At 34.9% G+C, this 16,618-nt stretch overlaps 1 protein-coding gene across 2 annotated transcripts; it reads right to left on the reverse strand.

Annotated features, from left to right (window-relative positions):
* Nucleotides 1-734: 734 nt before the first annotated feature.
* Nucleotides 735-13,061, reverse strand: LOC112165844 (VPS35 endosomal protein-sorting factor-like). 2 transcript variants are annotated; one of them, XM_040506784.1, is made up of 23 exons: nucleotides 12,884-13,061; nucleotides 12,240-12,461; nucleotides 11,745-11,775; nucleotides 11,383-11,567; nucleotides 10,653-10,812; nucleotides 10,054-10,150; nucleotides 9,435-9,604; nucleotides 8,304-8,470; nucleotides 7,693-7,875; nucleotides 7,364-7,453; nucleotides 7,092-7,172; nucleotides 5,665-5,808; nucleotides 5,428-5,510; nucleotides 4,828-4,966; nucleotides 4,643-4,726; nucleotides 4,031-4,192; nucleotides 3,867-3,954; nucleotides 2,409-2,486; nucleotides 1,886-1,952; nucleotides 1,680-1,779; nucleotides 1,329-1,445; nucleotides 1,186-1,242; nucleotides 735-1,101 (listed from the first exon to the last, which is right to left on the reverse strand). In XM_040506784.1, exons 1-23 carry the CDS (start codon nucleotides 13,007-13,009, stop codon nucleotides 967-969), a joined length of 2,766 nt encoding a protein of 921 aa, XP_040362718.1. In that variant the 5' UTR covers nucleotides 13,010-13,061; the 3' UTR covers nucleotides 735-966. The 2 variants fall into 2 exon arrangements, with proteins under 2 accessions (XP_040362718.1, XP_024158297.1); XM_024302529.2 differs by having other exon boundaries at nucleotides 7,693-7,881.
* Nucleotides 13,062-16,618: the final 3,557 nt, after the last annotated feature.

Raw genomic sequence — 16,618 nt, forward strand, 5'->3', positions numbered from 1 at the left:
TTTTTCTTTTCTTTTTAGAGGAAAAGGTAGGGAAAGACCCCTCCACAATATTATTAATCATGAATAGAAACATCATTAGGCCGCGGAGGGGACAAAGAACATATACTCCGGACAATACTAGAAGCATGACAAAAATCCTCGTAGAGAAATCCTGAATAATAGCAAGGCTCTCATCTAACCAAAACTCATCAATATAAGAACACCTAGCAAGCTGTGCTAATCTATTAGCTACCCTATTAGAATGTGGCATTTGGTACCGTATCATCAACAATAGTGAAAATTAATAACTTACAAAGATTGAAGGGAGAGCATTTGAACAAACTTACAAAGCTGTGGGATTCTCTCTCGTAACAAGCTTGTGAAAAAGAAAAAGAAAAAAACTAGTAGAGAGCTAGGAATTTTTTGTCCTTCTGTCTTGACATTTACAGGGTTCTTTTTTCACTTTCCTACCGCCGGAGAGTTTTGAAGAAAATTGTTTCTGGGTTTTCGTATGTTCCCCTGTAAAACGTTATGTCTGCATGTGTTCAAATGATAATTGCAATCTCAAAATTGAAATGCGTACGTGTTGCCATGTTAGTATTGGCGGTGAGAGATAATGCGAATTTTGTTAGTGTTTGCATACGTTTAAAAACTTTTACCCCTCCAACCTAAGTTCTGAACTCCAATCCTCACTCCCCCATGCTAACTACAAAGAAAATCAGTTGGCATAACAAATTTATTAAGCAAACACAAACTGCAAATGATGCATCACAAGCTCGTATTGGAAAAGCTTTGGGTTTATGTCCACTAGTACTAGTATGTTACTGTGTTACAAGCGTAGGACTCATGAGTACAAGAAGAGTGAAATGGTTCCTAACTAGAACTATGCTGCGTCTCTGCAAGATACATCTATACATTACCTAATGAAATACATAACTATTCCCTAAGCCACTTTTAATCCAACAAATCGAAGACATCAATATGTCATCATACTGCAATAGAAGGAAGCAGTAACTGATCCGTAAATTTGATTGTCGATAGCAGATACGGGTGGCTGGTGCCCATACACGACTTCCCAGTTTCTATTAGATTGGCGCAAATTGAGGATATTTCCTGACTTGGCTGCCAAATAGACAACAGAAATGCAAATAAGATGATGACTGTAGAAGATTTTAGTTTTTGGTAACAAAAGATTTAAAAACTTACAATGAAAGATGATGCAATGCAGTTGCAAGCTTCAAGCGCCATACTTCCACGAGCAGCCTAAGTATTACTCAATGAAATGTCATATATCAGCACCACATAAATGAAAGGGAAAAAAAGAGGCCCAAACTATTGAAAGTCGTTACCTTGGAAGGTTCTTGTTGAATAGTATCAACCAGGTTCTGAAGAACAAACTTGCACATCAAGGCAAGCTCACTTAAATACAATGAATGACCAAAGAACAGTATGTCGTTTCCTAGAAGCTGAAGAAATAACAAATGAAATATTAGCAGCCAAAAGATTTTACAAACTTTAATGAAAATATGTTTTCCTACAGAATAATGTACAAGCACTAGGTAGTACTAGTACAAAGTTGCAGTGTTATTCTTTACCCAACTTCCAAGGCATTCTTGGATTTTTAGAGTATTTTTCTCTTAATTTCAGAACTCTGAATACTTTTGAACCTTGGATTTTGTTCCAAGGCATGCACTATGTACCTTTCCCTTATCTGCATGATAAGGCAGATCTCGTTGAGATAGTGCCGCTAACAGAGAAACAACTGCACAAAAAATCTTCACTCTCATTCTTGGTGGCATCCTATAAAAATATATAAACATATCAGAAGAATAAGTAAATTTAATTCCATAACAAAAATGCATAGGTGCAAGGTTCTCAACATGAAGGATGTTATGAAAATGCTCACCATGGCTGAGAATTTACAAGCGATACCAAGTTCTTTGGATAGAAAGTAACTCCATGCTCAGGATTACCTACACATGGAAAAGACAAGTTGGAAAAAACAAATGGTAAACACTATACTTAATATGATTTACCATGGGCACTCAAACTTAAAAAGCAAATGACAATGCAAATTGCAACAAACTATGTAATCTTAAGCATGTTTTTGAATTTGTCAAAGATGTTTTGAAACCTTTAATACAAGAACCAAACTTAGATTGGGTTATAGTGTGGCTTCCAGTATTATCTGTCCATGTTTCCCACTCACTTGTATCATTTATAGAGAAGCATAACAAGTTTTTCTTTGAATCCCTTACTCTCAGAAGACTATCCAAAAAACAAAAGTATTGATCTGTAATAATAATAAAAAACAATAAAACAGATAGTTTGGAAGATCAACGTGGTAAATTAAAATAAAGATGCAATTTGAATACCATGTTGATGTAATACACAAACTGCAATTTGAATAAAAATATCATGCTAACAACCTGGAACCATAACCAAGAGGCTGAATAACTTTAGAATTGAGGAGAGTATTCCATCAGCATCAGTTGGTGTTCTGGACCCTATACAGAAAGCAATATTTTTTCAGTTTAAAACTTTAAATGTTACAACGCCAATGTATAAGGACTTGTCTTTGCATGTGAATAGCTTGCATCAATCAAAATTGACAAACATAACACCTTCAGCAAGCTTAAAAGCAGATGATGAAATCAGAGACATAGTATACATATGCAGGCACCAAAGAGGGTAGCACTCATATTGATGAACAACAAAATGAGTCAATTTATTTTATCAAATAGTTGGTATATCTATCAACATTATCAATCAGGAGGAATCATGATTGAATGCATAATCCTGTTTGGCCTTTTTTTTTTTTCTTTTTCTTTTGGAAACAGATTTTATTGACAACATAACATGCCAAATACTTAGCTTTTATCTTGATTGAACATTACTTTTGTGTATGCTTGACAAAGAGGAATAATGTTCTCTATCGAATAGTTCTGTATGTCAATCAATATTAACAATCAAGGCGAATCGCATGCCAGATTATCCAACTCAGGAAGGGAAACATTAACTTATAATAAATAATGTTCTCTTGTCAGACCAGACAGTTTTCTTGATAAAATACCAATGTCATTAATCAAGTAGAAACATGTCACTGATGTAGGAAAGTGCAATCCTGATTATCTACCTACAAAACATACACCATACTGTGTACAGTGAAAGAGTCATATAAAGCCATACATACACATACAAAGCATTATCCTGACGAGTCACGCATCCTGCTCAACAGGATCGTGCACCATTCGGAAGATGCTTGCTTCAAAGGTTGTCTAAAACAGGGTTCTACACCCTAAAGATTTTGGCAGCTGAAGGACTTCCTATATGTATCGAAAGTGTGAGAATTCTGCTTATCATTCTCTTCAGGAGGCAGTAAATACATACAAGAGCTGACTTATGCACTACAAAGCTGAACAAATTAAATGTCTACAGCAAAGGAATTAGAGTCCTACGAAGTTAGCATAAATAAGGACAGCCATAATGTACAGTGATAAGGACAGCTACAGTATTGAGAATTGAAGATGATTAGTTAAGTTGTCTAGCCATAAATGTGTGTGTGGATGTGTGTTAAAGTTAATAGATATTATACTTTGTGCAAAGAGGTACTAATGTTTCTTTTAATATATTCTCTGATTGGTTTTATTGTAAATAGTCTCAACTCAGTTAGAGCAGGTTGTGATGAAAGACCTGCTAGCACCTCAAATCCTTAAGAATATTCTATTGGAAGGTGCGTGCTTTCTGTAGATCCCCAGGGAAGAAAGACAACGCTCATTTAATTTCAAATTCCATTCACAATACATAAACAATATCTGAATTATGGTTCTGATGGTAACAAAATAAATATGACATGAGAGTTTCACTTGAAAGCAAGGTACACTAACCATCCATCACTTCTGAAATTTGCAAAGAGTTGATTGCTGAGTCAATCAGTCCATCTGAATGTGAAACTAGACCACCAAGTAAGGCTACCTAAAATATTTATACAGGAATGAGTAGTAGTATATGATTAGCTTGATATGAAACATCTCTATACCAATAGAAGAACCTCTGCAGTCTCAAGATACAGATTTAACTGCTTAGTCTGAGCTGAAATAGAAGGTAATGTGACTTCAGAAAATGCTATGCAGGATTTGATAAAACTGATATGTCTACTCCCATCTTTCAGAGCCTTAATTGCTAAGCAATTACTCGAGTGAACAAGCGTTTCCTGAAAGTAAATTGAAGTGCTGAATTAATTGTCGAAAGGAATACATAGATATAAATAAAGTTGTCATACTATGAAGAATTCTTTTGGTGGAATAATAATCTTTGGGGAGAGTAATTCACACTCCCCATTTTACAATCCACACTCCATGTTTCTTTTTTTATTATCTTAAATTGTGTTTTTGTAAAGACAAAATTTTGGGAGTGTGAATTTCATTCTAAAAGAGGAAAGAATGAGTGTGGATTGCAAAATGGGGAGTGTGAATTTCACTCTCCTAATCTTTTTCTGAACATGGTCCCTTCTCCGGCCATTGTGTCTTTCAAGAAAAAGTATCAACAGAAATTTTGATGGACTTGATTCTGAACGGACCAATATGATTACAAATAACACCTTAACAACAATATTATTTTTCTTTTAAAGGTAGCTTAACAACAATAATTAAACTAATTAAACCTTAAGCCAGTGTATGCTACCAAAAGCTGCACGGCATTCAACTAAGAAGGTCAAATGACTTTCCAACTCTCCCCCATAATCAACCTAACAATGAAGAGCAACAATAAATGTCAAACAATCAAAGGCATTTCCATCACAAGAAAACAGATTTTGCACCATGGAAATATGTAATCCAAGTTAATTACCAGTGAGACAAAAGAAGAAATCAAACGTGCTGCTTGGTTAGAATCATCTTTTACATTCACAAAAATTTCATCATCATGTAGAGCCTGGGAAATTTCAAAAAGAAACTGTATAGTTGTCCGATCACGTATATAACCATTCCTGCCAAATGAGAACAAGCCAATATTTAAATGCTCCCAGGAAATGGAAGGAATAATTCACCCATTAATCATATAGTTACAACACGAAAAATTTATCACAGGTTTTCAATAGTGAGGAACCTAGAAAGATGTTAGTATTCTCACTCATTAAGTGTGAAAACTTAGATCATGACACTTCATGTTTTTTTATCACTATTCCAAGACATGTAAACCAACCTCCAGATTGCAAATTCATCCAAACATTTTTGCATTAAGATTATGAATTAAAGCATAAGGCTGCATCTACGTGTGACAAAGTCATAAAATTGATGGAAGTGTACACTACGGGTAAATTTGAATAGTTCCCAAAAGTTCTCAAGTTGGGACTTCCGAATATGTTCGTCTTTCAAAAGACAAGATCACACCAAAGTGAGGCCTTAGCAAAAAAAAGTAGAGAATGAATGAACATCAATATACAGGTACCTTATCCCCATGTCAAGGATCTGCATATTGACGATGCTTTGTGAACTTCCATGCATTAAATCCAAGATCTTCAGAAAAGGGGTCTACAGATAGACAAACATAATTAATTTCCCTGGGTAATTAACTATGATCTAATGCTATTAAGACTACAGAACCATAAGTAATTTAAGATTCCATGGCATCTTCATAGTACAAGTGGGAATAAACAACAGTCAAGAAGTGCAAGGAGAAGCATACCATAGCAATTACGTCTTGTAAATCCTCGTAATAAGAAAGAAGCTTCACCAAGATAGACTGCAAGGTCGTCAGTTCATCTTCAGCAATCCCTTGACTGCATGCTCGGTTTGAAATACCTTCCAAAATGGAGTTCAGGTGGTCATCCTGACATAAATAATCAGATCCACTGAAGAAATACTGAAATAGCATGCAGATGCAAATGTTTATACACAAGCTTGCTTAAATGAATTACTGTGAAATTATGAAGAGCACTTATTCCAGTTTACAAAAGTATATGATAAAGAAAAGTCCCTCAAAAATCCGAGAGAACATATTACAACTTAACTCAGCTCAAGTAAGCTATATTCCCGATAAATTTGGAATCCTCTTACTAATGGAGGTAGGAATTCTCACCAGTAATTATAAGTAGCAACAAGCATTGCCCTTACATAATGCAGACAATGAAATCAAACTCAACAATGCATACTCTTGTATTCATGAACTTTTATCAAAACAAGAAGAAGAAAGTTAAGTTACTTTTCATAACAATATATTGCATTTGACATTGTCATTCAAATTGGGCAACAAATTGCAGTGGTGCTTACTGCTTAAACAATATGATTAGCAAATTGCTAATTTTAATTCTACTTCATGTATGCACGTTAACGAAGTTTTAAATTGTACTTGGTTCAGTTCCTTCAAGTTTTTGGTTTTTAGATAGGACTTTCCTCATGTTATAATAGCTCCGCAAGACCCAGGCCAAATGTTGATGTCTCCAGTGGAAAGCTTATATCTTGGGGGAAGGCCTGCGTATTGGATAGATCTTGGTAGGTTTTAAGCCTTCAAAGGCTTATTTCCTAAAAGTTTGAACACTGAGCATAACAGAAAGGTCTAGGCAACTTCACTAAAACCATCCACAAAGATACTTCACTTAAAAGGAGCAAATTCATTTACGAGATAGATGTTGCTTGTAATGTTGGTTGCATTTAATCAACCATAAGTAATCTGCCAAGTCGCTACATGGGGGTGCCTTAGAAATCTCAAGGTTAAAAGACATTATTATTATTTTATTTTTTTGATAAGTTAAAAGACATTATGTTCTTTATAAGAATTCAACTTTTTAGTTGACTAAGTTGTTAGTTGGCTTCATCCAGAACTTCTTTCTAGTTTTAGTTTGGGGACTTTTAGCAGACTGCTTGTTCACCTTTAACATGCATGATCACTCTCTACCAATTAAAGTATTTCTGTAGGTACCCACTGTGTATTTTATTTCTATAAAAAAAATTAAAAATATATAAAAAAAATTATTAAAGTATTTCTTTGTTTCCTTTCCCAAAGAACAAAATAGAAACTACAAACAAGCCAAGCTAACCAGAATGGTGTCACAACTCACAACCACCTAGAACATTTTTTCCCCTATAACAATATGAAAACCTATTGAAACGCACCATATGATTTTGAAGGAAAATGTCCACATAAGCATCCACAACCTTCAAGTACTCATCAAGGCCTTCATATTGAGTAATAACCTGATTTATTATCAAACAAAAAAAGGAAAAAAATTAGCTTCTAAAATGAAAGTTCTCAACTAGATTCCTTGGAAATTAATCACTAGGAATGTTTTCAGAAATTTTTTTTCAATGAAAAAAGGAAAAAGAAGAAAATAACCACTGGAAAATAAAAGTTAAGCAACAAAATAGGTAGGTCTCTCTCTACAGACCTGAATGATTTTGTCCACCACAGCATTGACAGTGCCCATTTCAGATTTTCTTTCACACAGCCTAAATCCAAGTAACCTGTAATTCAAGCACTTCCGGAACGAAAAAGAAAAGAATGAAGAGATCAAGAACTGTGCATTGTAGACTGTTTTTCATTGATGAAAATGGACCTCACACCTAGATTAACCCCTAAAAATGGACCTAACACATCGATTAATCCAACCCCTAAAGGAAGGGATCTGCATCAAGGATGCAGCTGATGATATTTTATGCTCTTGGATGTAACAATGATTATGAGTTACGCCTGTCACCACCTTCATTAGAATAGTACCTGATCATAGGAATCATCATTGCTGGAGTCAATGAGCTGAATGATCTCCATAGCACTTGAGCTAACTACTTGCGAGGGAAGTTGCTTGACTAGATGATGAAGGATAATTGAGGCGCATGGGAACCTTCCACGCAGCTCCACTTGATTAGATCCAAGCCCAAGCTCCACTAGTACATCATTTACCTGTCTCTATCAACAAATTAAAAAAGTATTAATAAACCATCATACTTTAAGACTAGAATTCATGTCAAAACTTCATTATTTGATAGTTCAGCTACATTCTTTGAGACTATTAATAGATGAAATGAAGGGGACAAAAAAAATAAGCACAATGAAAATAAAAACCCTACAAAGTTCAAATGATACTGTATTATCTTTACTTTAAAATTACTATATCAGTTCATTAACCAAAGTACTAATTCTCCTAAAGCTGTTTCTGTTCAACAAATATATATAATTAATAATAATCTCTATAGATGCTAATGCATCTGCACTTCCAATACCAAAGATTTTGTAGAGCATGTTTCGAGAAAATGGAATTTGAAACCAGCCATATAGAGTTTTGATTTTTGAAGATGAGAAAGATTTCCACATGAAATTCCAGTACCTACCTCGGACACATTTTTAAATATGCATTTCATGATATAATCAATGGTTGGTTCCATTAGACTGATAAGCAATCTTTTGTTTTCAGTCAACTTTCTGTGAAATGTTTCCTTTGCCGATATCACCCGCATCAACAAAATTTTGAAGTCATTAACGCAGGTAAGCAGACATCCTGTAGCAAATTGTCAAAACATAAGAAGGTGTAAATTTTCCATTGCAACATGAGAAATTAAAAGCATGTTGGCTACCGGTGGAAAAGGTACAAATAGAGTATTCAAAAGTAAATAATAACAAAGCATGAGAAGTGAAGCACAAAATAAAGAAACGAAAGAAAATAACAAGATCCAATAGCATGCCTTAAAGTAAAAAAATATGAGACGAAGTATACACGTTGGCATAATTTCATATTAAGTTGGAGCTCCATTAGAATTTCAGAAACCAGTCTAAAACTACTTTGTCAGTCAACCTAATCGCAGAAGTGGCAAGTACCAAAGTAATAGATAAGTCATGAAACTAACAAAGAAAATAATGGTTTAAGGTTTTAAGAGGAAAAAGAATAAAAAATAAAATCTATGCAAAGGCTTAGTTTTTGCATATGCAATATCAACCAAGAAAATTTGAAGTTCTCTGCCAAAAGCTACATAAATCGATTGGGAAGTAGACAATAAATACATTGATCTATTTACTTTTTGAGAAGGAAGTCAGTCTAACTCAAACTTGATTCAGTTTACTATCATTAGACTTTCACCGTGTATACTTACGTGCTCAATTACAGTATAGTCACCATTGGCATGAAAGACAACAAGTATATTAAAGCCACATGTCTTAATGAGATCAGCCCTGTTCTCATATGTGTATATGTGTCTTTGAGTTCAAATTGCTAAACCGACCAAATTGGTTCATTTATCTGTGTTCTCCTCTGCCAGTTGGCACAACCCACCCAAATTATTTTTCTTCTATCAGTTTCTCTCTTTTCTTTCTTGAAATTGAATCAAAACAATCCAACACCAAGCACCAGTGAATTACTCAGCATTTGCAACTAATTCCCAAAAATATAATTAATGGCTCTATGAACTCTCAATAGTTGTTTAAATAAGGATTGGTGTGACTATAAATGAAGTAGAAAAGATGATTACCTATATCATGAGAGTGCAACTTTCTAAAACAATGGGCCATATACAAGCGACAGTAGGCAGATGCCAATGGATCTGCTAACCCTCTTGTCATCATTACCAAGCGCTGAAGACAGTCTAGAGGTCGATCATGCAAGAAACGCCAGCAAGGCAATAATGCGAGCTCCAAATAACTGAAATACAATCAAATTAACAACCAGAGAATGCCATATATGTGTGTGTGTAGAGAGAGAGAGAGAAACAAAAGTAATTCTCACACATAGCACATACAAGTAAAGGGCCACAAAAGTAGTCTTATCAAACAACTTCAGAAGGCAATCAGATATAACAATCGAGTATTTAGAGCTAACAGTACTCTATTTTGAATTTTAATTCTTGGATTTAAGCTCATAATATTGCTGAAAATCTTTCTCTCATTTTGTTTCTTCCTCTGGAAGAAACTTCCAACTTCCCTTCCCTGTCTTTCTCATACATTTTTATGTATAACCATTAAAGATAAGGAAAAAATTACAATATACATGCTCATCATGTATAAGTCATAACAAAAGAATTTAAGAGATAAAGAAAAGGAAAATAAGGAGAATAAAACAAAGATCATAAAATTAATGAACAGGGAACTCACATACGTGGAAGAAGCTCTCGGATTGCACCAATTTTGCTGAACCAATTATTGCAAGTTTCTTTGGCATCGGAGCAAATATCACTCGCCATGAAGTTCTCTGCCATAAATACAATTGAAATAAAATTAAAAACATCAAACTGATTCAATAAAATGAGTCCAATAATCAACAAACCTATTTACATTAGTTAATGTTTGATCAGAAAGTAGAGAAAATTAAGAACCCATAATGGAGACAAGGAAGATGTATCACAAAATTGCTTATTGTCAAATGCATGAAAATTCATTGCTTCCTTCCTTTAAATAAAACTGCCCACTCCATCTGTCTGTTTGTGTGTTTGTTTGTTTGTTTGGGTAAAATGAATGAACTAGCATTTGAAAGAACTCATCATATCAAATGAGCATATGATTATGTTTGTTTGTTTGTTTGTTTGTTTGTTTGGGTAAAATGAATGAACTAGCATTTGAAAGAACTCATCATATCAAATGAGCATATGATTATCTAGCAACTGACTACTGCTAGTTGCTTTGCAAGAAAAGAGTTCAACAGCATTGCTATAAGGGAAAGAGCCTGACATGAAATAGCAATGTAACAGCGGTACCTGGTAACAAGCAGAGTTTGGTTCCATCTTCAGCTAATTCAGCTTTCAACTTGATGCGTTCCCACACCATATCCCCAAGCATATCCATAATATCCGTAGCAAGTACAAAAAGTGTAGGATAACATTGTAAAATAGATGTATCCATCAAAAGCTTAGCTACCTGCCAACAAAAATTTCTTTGAGAATCTGATAACATATGATCCTAAACATAATTCCAGCAAAACAAGGGTTGACAACAAGAACTAGTAGTCATAGATGGAACCTATCAAACTACTAGAGAAAGAAAAAAGGAAAAAGAAAAAAAAAACTCTTATAAGTCACAATGAAGAATAAATATTTCTATGCAAAATAAATGGGAAAAAGCTAGAGTTGCAAGCATGTAGAGCTGAATTTACTTTAGACAGCATGATTCACACACTACATGTATTGTCATCATATGTTATCTAACCTGATGACTTTTCACACTCATAAATTGCTAAAATCCTTACGTAAGAGTGGCCAAGGAAAATCTAGTTTTTTATGCCAAATAATGTTAATCTTCAAGCAAGAGTAAACCTTCAGAAACAATAGCATGGTAATGGATGATTAAGATAATGCCAACCAATGTTTTCAACATATACTGAAGAAGTAAAACTATTTATAAAGCACAGCTGCTTAATCTTTTCTTAAACCAGAACTGTTACCCAGGTAAGACTATAAACCAATTATTCAGCAGAAATAATAAAATTACTTTTATTGATAATTTCAAAGATGTCACACGATCATCAGCATGCCAAGTGTGATTTATTTCAGCTTTGAGCTCGTGTAACCGGGAAACATATTCCTGTCCTGTGATGACTTTGCCACCCTCTTCTGCAAATTTTTCTGGATCTTCCAGTTCCTCCAAATGCATATTTGTTGAAGATTTGTCAAATGCTGCACATTCGCATCAATAAAAAATTAAACCAAGCAATTGTTACCGGCTGGTCTAGATACAAGTATTTGGAAACAAAAAACTAGGGGAATGGTACTTGCATTGTGCAATACTACAACATTGATTTGGTTTTAAAAAAAAAAAATAATAAAAGAAGAATAGCAAGGTGTCTGACATACTTTTCCTGCCTTTCACTATCACATCGGACATCTGTAATTATTAAGAAAAGAAAAGAGGTTAGAAAGTTACAGTTTCCATTAAGGAACATATTAGCTGGCGTACTTTAAAATATGACTATTGAGTTTACTATACAAAAGGTGCTATGAAATCCTAGTGAAAGGGGAGAGAAGACCATTTTTTCAATGAGAAACGAAATTCATTAAAAAATGGAAAGGTCACAGAACGTCTGAAGTAGATGGAATTAAAAGATGCTAAACAAAGACCCTTTCCCATAAAGGGGAGAAAGAATTGAGTTTAGAGAAGTTAAAATTCATACAGGAAGTGGAAAATCAAACTCTATCCATATGAAAAAAACAAACAGTAATTGAATGTCAAATTTCAGAAGAATATGCTCCATGTGCAAGGTACTCCATGGTCTTAGAAGCTAGCAAGCAACACTGCATTCCAGGAATCCAAATACAATCCATAACAATCAAGACACATGAACTGCTTACTGAAGAAGTCAAAACGGTTTTGGAGACCGGAAACCGCTGCATCAGTGACCTCTTAAAAGAGACCCATTCTTTTGATGGATTTTGAATCGAAGCTTCACTGGAGAGTCCCGAAGCAGAACTGTCTTCAATGCCTTCCAAATCCTCTATAGAAACTGCTGCATTGTTATCTGACCTTCTGAGCGGGTCAAGATAGTCGGTGTCCCCATCATCAACAACCTCAACCTGCATCGAGATATTTCACATTGTAAATAGTCTGGAATTTAAAATTAAAACTCCAATGATCAGCAAAAAAAAAAAAAGTAAGGGCAATAAATTCAGGCTCAAGCACCAAACTACTGTACTTCACGACCTACTAATTTCGAGTCCAGTCCATTGATTGATACTACATATATTACACAACTATAAAATCAAACAAGTATTCGAAATCACTATAATTTCGAATTGGAATGGTCAAACACTACCATAGTTGCATCCAAATCAAAATTCAAACTGAACGGAGTGCATTGTTGTTAGTTTAATACGGTGTTGAAGCATATGATAGCTCAATCCAGCACAGCAAGTTTAGTAATGGAGTTACTATGTGATCATGAACTATAAGTTTTATTTGAAAATACGAAGCAATTGAGGTTATGTGTGATACGGACCTGGTGGCGAGGTGGAGACGATGGAGCGGAGAGAGGATGACCGTCGGCGCGTGATCGAGGAAGCGCGTGGGCTTGTTTCTCGGCAGTGTAATTGCGAGGTCTGAACTCCATGGAGTTGGAGAGCATCGATAGGACCGTCCGTCCGTCCCTGCTTGTATTTCCTTTGGATGGAACTGCGACGCTCGGTTTTACGTACGGTTTAGACTGGATGTCGTTTTCTTCGAAAATTGGACATACGACATTAAGGCCCATAAAGACCAGAAATTCTCCCGGGTTTGGTTTTCTTGGAACATCCATGGCCCATAGTGACCGGAAATTGTCCCCACTTAATTCTTCTTCTTCTTTATTTTATTTTATTTTATTTTTTTGACACGGGAGTTCAAAAATACCTAAAAACAAGAACACTAACTTTAAAGCATTATAAACTTTCCTAAGTCTAGGAACTTCAGGCAAATCATCAAGAAATACATTGATAACTTGAGGAGGAGTTTGCTCCATTTATATAGTGCCAATATCAATATCCAAACTACACTTAGACAGTACATCGGCAACCTTGTTAACTTCTCGATACACATGAGCTACAATACATTCTTCAAATCCAGCTTTCATTTGTAGGCAGCTATTGGTAACACTCTTTAGAGGATGAAGGTAGAAATTGTCCCACTTATTTCTCTTCTTTTCTTTTATTATTATTTTTTTTTTTATCAAAAGGGCTTTTCTCTTCTTCCAAATTTTTTTTTTCAAATTATTTATTTATTTCTTTAAGTCATTCACGTCAACTTATAGATATTCAAGAAGACACATATAACAGCTCACCCTTGCAGAATAACAACCTAGAGTCGTATGTTTATCAAGCCTACTTGATATATACAATATTTCGCAAATGGTTTTGCGTAGCCGACTTTGTGATGAGTTTGTACGCAGCACACGTACATATACGCCAGGATCTGTTCTTAGCTCAGAGATCATGAAACTAATTAATTCTAACACATCGATCAGGTGATTAATTATATAAGATATTAGAGATGTGCATTATTGAATGGTTATTTGGTGTATTAAATCCTACATCTCTAGAAGAAGACGGATCTTGACCTCCCAATAACCCATAAAATTAGAGTGGTGATATGTGCAGAAATAGTTGACCGGAATATTCTTTTCACTAGAACTCAAGTCATACTATTCATGCTTTTCCCAATATAGCATTTCAAATTAATATTTGAATTGTATCTCTTAGTTGTTTTAGAAATGTGCATATATACATGCATATTTTTTAGCTTATTAACTCCAGCTATATATGTTGTTCTAGAATGCAAGTAATAACCATGCATTCCGTTCCCCATTGAGGAGGAGCCGGTGATAGATGCATGTACATTCATAGAATATATTAACGTACATCCAGTAATTTGTTCTAGTTAAGTGATGTACCATTCCAAGTCATATATCCAAATGACTTCATTGACACACTGGTTGCCTTAGATAACAGACCGGCCTTCAGAAAAAACACGATCCGCAAATAGGCTTGGAAATTTTAATTCAAGATTGGCGCGCCACAAGATTAAAGCCACCCGTGCTGATCGAACGTACTAGCTAGGAAGACAAGTTCAAGTCTTCAACCACAGAAAGCAACGCATATCAATCGAAGACGGGAACAGTGAAGTATATGGTTGTAAATCACATGTGAATTGTGAAAGTCTGACCTCAAAATTAAAAGAGATCTGAAAACAGCAAAGACTCACCAAGGGAGAAAATGGACAAATCTTGGTGAAAGGAAGCAAACACCATGAGGCAAATTAACCTTAGAGGAGAGCAACAATGAACCCAATAACGAGTTTACTACTAATTAACAATTTGACACTTATTAGTTGTATATTGATCATTAAAAAGAAGAAGGATGGAAGATATTACAAAGTCTTAATTTGGAAGTAAGAAAATAGTTTTTTTTGTTTTTCGTTTTTTTTTCATATGGTTAAAGGGGGCAAGTTTTTCCATGGCGGTTAGAAGCAGTGAAACGTACGTTCACATGCAGATTGGATATTTTTAATTTTGTAGAGACCACTGCAATTCATATAATTTTTAATCTTCTACATGATAGTAACTTTTAGATTTTTCTTAAGCTCAATAGTACTGTACGTATAAGCAGAATCATACTATGTATTCCTTATGTTTTTGGGATGTTTCGCGCGCGGTTGAGCCAAAGAAATATATAAATTGAAATCAAAAATATAAGATATGAATCATTATTACATGACGTACATTAAGTTTTGGTGTGGTCTTAATATGAATCACTGACCCTAACCCTAAACAACAATTGTCTGAAATTGGGATATAGGTGCAGAATACAACTTATTGTCAATAAGCTTTGCTTTTGAAAAACATCAAGTATTGCCATGATTCTTGAGGTTTACTCAACATCCCTATATTCTAAATTACTATAGCTAATAATATTCTTCAAGTCATTTTTTCTTTTTTAATAGGTATAAGATTCTTCTTTCTATGAACAATGAACAAAACTCCTTGATGTTAATTGATTAAAAACATATGCATGAAAAAGTCCTCGAAAATTAAATTGTGTCAAACATATATATATATACACAAACGTACGTGGCAGCAATTCATTTGCTAAGCCATCGTGATGCGTGGCATAATTACTTGTTAAACTATAACCGTGTAGTATATTAATTAAGCCTTCAGGGCCAGTTAACTTAATTGCATAATTGCATTTACAAGTTTGATGTATAAGCTGTATAGAGACCTACTTGGAGATGAAGCTAGTTTAAAAAGAACACGTCACGTATGCATAATGTGTATAGTGTGCTTTCTTCATTGTGCAACAACAATTCATTAATGCTAGTCCCTTTGCTTACCCTAAGAGCGTGCCTAAATTTCTTCAGGTCGGCTGTTCGAGCACATTGGATTCACATGTACGGGGCACTCCATGGTCAAAGGGGATCGAGGATACAAGATATCGAAAACACCCTCTTTGACTATCAATAAGGCAGAAGAGGTTAGGACGTGTGCAATGTAGGGGTCGATAATTAAGTGGTTGTCGAACATGTATATTTGAGTATGAAGAGTAATATTAAACGTTTGAACCGTTGAAGAGTGATGTGTTTGGAGAAGTCCGGGTGTCTCCGTTAAAAATTGTTGAATTCTACTTCATTATTAACTAATTTTAAGGTGCATGCATTGTGAACCATATTTCTGGGTATCACTTGTATTCCACTTTATATGGCACAACCACGTCATTTAGTGAAATAATGTGATAGGTTGAATTTTTTACAACATCAGTTCCCACATAAGGTGGAATGCATGTGGTACTCAAAAAGATGCTTCACCTAGCATTATTCTTGTCTTTGTGTAGAGTAAAAATTCAAGTCGCAAAGAGTTGTATTACTCGTGGTAAACAGTACTGTACATTGATCTATTTCCTAACTCTTCAGCATGTTAAACTGAGACCCTAGCTATAGTATGCATTTCGGGGCACTCCAGCTTCGAAAGGAGTATATATATGGTCATCTTGAAACAAGGGTGCCCTTTGAATGTGAAATGTTCCGAGTGTCCAAATCAACAAAGTTTCCTTAACAAGTAATGTGCTTAATTAGGGCCTAGAATTCGACCACACTCTTTGCAGCACATCCCAAAGAAACAACTGCTTTTACCACTTTTCCCGCGTCAACCCCCCATAATATAAACCCCAAGTCTTCCCCCCATTCACCACCAAATCAAACACCTCCT

This window comes from Rosa chinensis, chromosome 5, assembly GCF_002994745.2.
Source record: "Rosa chinensis cultivar Old Blush chromosome 5, RchiOBHm-V2, whole genome shotgun sequence".
NCBI classification, from domain to species: domain Eukaryota; kingdom Viridiplantae; phylum Streptophyta; class Magnoliopsida; order Rosales; family Rosaceae; genus Rosa; species Rosa chinensis.

Excerpts from the sequence above, each read along its gene's own strand:
- LOC112165844 (XM_024302529.2), bottom strand. The coding sequence starts at position 13,009 with ATGCTCTCCAACTCCATGGAGTTCAGACCTCGCAATTACACTGCCGAG. Across the intron at positions 1,953-2,408 it reads CCTCTTGGTTATGGTTCCAG|GTAATCCTGAGCATGGAGTT; the intron begins GTTGTTAGCATG and ends TTCCATGTGTAG. Across the intron at positions 1,243-1,328 it reads TTCAACAAGAACCTTCCAAG|GCTGCTCGTGGAAGTATGGC; the intron begins GTAACGACTTTC and ends AGTAATACTTAG.